The following is a 1582-nucleotide window of genomic DNA, read 5'->3' on the forward strand; positions in this document are numbered from 1 at the left end:
CAATGCTTCTTTCAGCCAGATTCGAGGACTGCTAACTCGGAAGGTTACGCCGGAAATGAATGAGTACTTGACTGCTATACCGAGTGATTCGGAAATTAGAGATGCAATGAGATCGATCAACGGGGGCAAGGCACCGGGACCGGATGGTTTTTTCAGCCACCTTTTACCAATCATATTGGCATATAGTGGGCAAGGACGTCATTACGGATGTGCGGAACTTTTTCACTTCAAACCTGCTGCAGCCACAACAGAACGAGACGCATATCAGGTTGATTCCGAAGATTATGGGACCAAAAACAGTGGCAGATTATAGGCCCATTGCCTTGTGCAACACGCATTACAAAATCATTGCCAAAATACTCACTCGACGGCTTAAACCTCTACTGCCTCTACTCATATCCAACACTCAGTCCGCCTTTGTAGCAGGAAGATCTATAACCGATAATGTTCTCATCACACATGAAACACTCCACTATCTACGGACCTCGGAGGCAAAAAAGCATTGCTCCATGGCCGTGAAAACGGACATGAGTAAAGCTTACGATAGAATCGAGTGGAGTTTTGTGAGAGAGGTGCTACAGCAGCTCGGTTTTGATCCGAAATGGATCTCCTGGATCATGACGTGCATAGAGTCTGTCTCTTACTCCTTCTTGATCAATGGGATACCGCAAGGTTCAGTGCTCCCATCGCGTGGCTTGCGGCAAGGCGACCCGTTATCACCGCACATCTTCATACTATGTACGGAGGTACTATCAGCTCTATGTGCAAAGGGGCAGGAAGACGGATCCTTGGCGGGGGTTAAGGTCTCCCGTAACAGCCCACCGATCAATCATTTACTCTTCGCCGACGACACTATGTTTTTTTGTAAATCTAAGGCGACGTGTGTGCAAGCTCTGAAACAGATTCTCGTGGTATACGAGGAGGTCTCCGGACAAAAGATTAATCCCATGAAGTCGGCCATTACTTTTTCGGCAAAAACGCCAGCTACGGTTAGAGCAAGGGTGAAGGATGCTCTGGGCATCTCTCTTGAAGGAGGTATCGGGAAATATTTGGGCCTTCCCGAACAGTTTGGTCGGAGGAAAAAAGACATATTTGCCCTCAATCTTGGATAGGATAAGACAGAAGGCGCATAGTTGGACTTCGAGACAATTATCGGGAGCCGGAAAACAAATCCTCAAGTCCGTTCTCGCTGCGATGCCCTGTTATGCCATGTCGTGTTTCAAGCTCCCTATCTCCCTGTGCAATCAAATACAGTCCCTGCTCACTCGCTTTTGGTGGGATGCAATCCCGGATAAGAAGAAGATGTGTTGGGTATCTTGGGAAACCATGACGTTACCAAAGTACGCGGGTGGACTTGGGTTCCGAGATATTGAGATTTTTAATGATGCGCTTCTTGCAAAGATAGGATGGAGATTAATCAAAGAGCCGACATTTTATTAGCTCAAGTACTGTTGGGGAAATATGCAAAGAACCAAGACTTCCTACACTGTCAGGTACCCAAGTCGGCCTCTCATGGGTGGAGAAGCATAATGGCTGGTAGAGACTTGCTGCGCCAAGGTCTGAGTTGGGTTGTTGGAGATGG

General features: G+C 47.5%; 1 protein-coding gene across 1 annotated transcript in view; it reads left to right on the forward strand.

The window, feature by feature from the left end:
• The first annotated feature begins 527 nt into the window (after positions 1-527).
• The window catches only part of LOC108847519 (DDT domain-containing protein PTM), a 5340-nt gene continuing 4285 nt past the window's right edge, over positions 528-1582 (forward strand). Inside the window, 1 exon segment of the mRNA XM_057006462.1 lies at positions 528-1035. Coding sequence (XP_056862442.1) covers positions 528-1035 — 508 coding nt within the window.

Source organism: Raphanus sativus, chromosome 3, assembly GCF_000801105.2.
Source record: "Raphanus sativus cultivar WK10039 chromosome 3, ASM80110v3, whole genome shotgun sequence".
Classification (NCBI taxonomy): domain Eukaryota; kingdom Viridiplantae; phylum Streptophyta; class Magnoliopsida; order Brassicales; family Brassicaceae; genus Raphanus; species Raphanus sativus.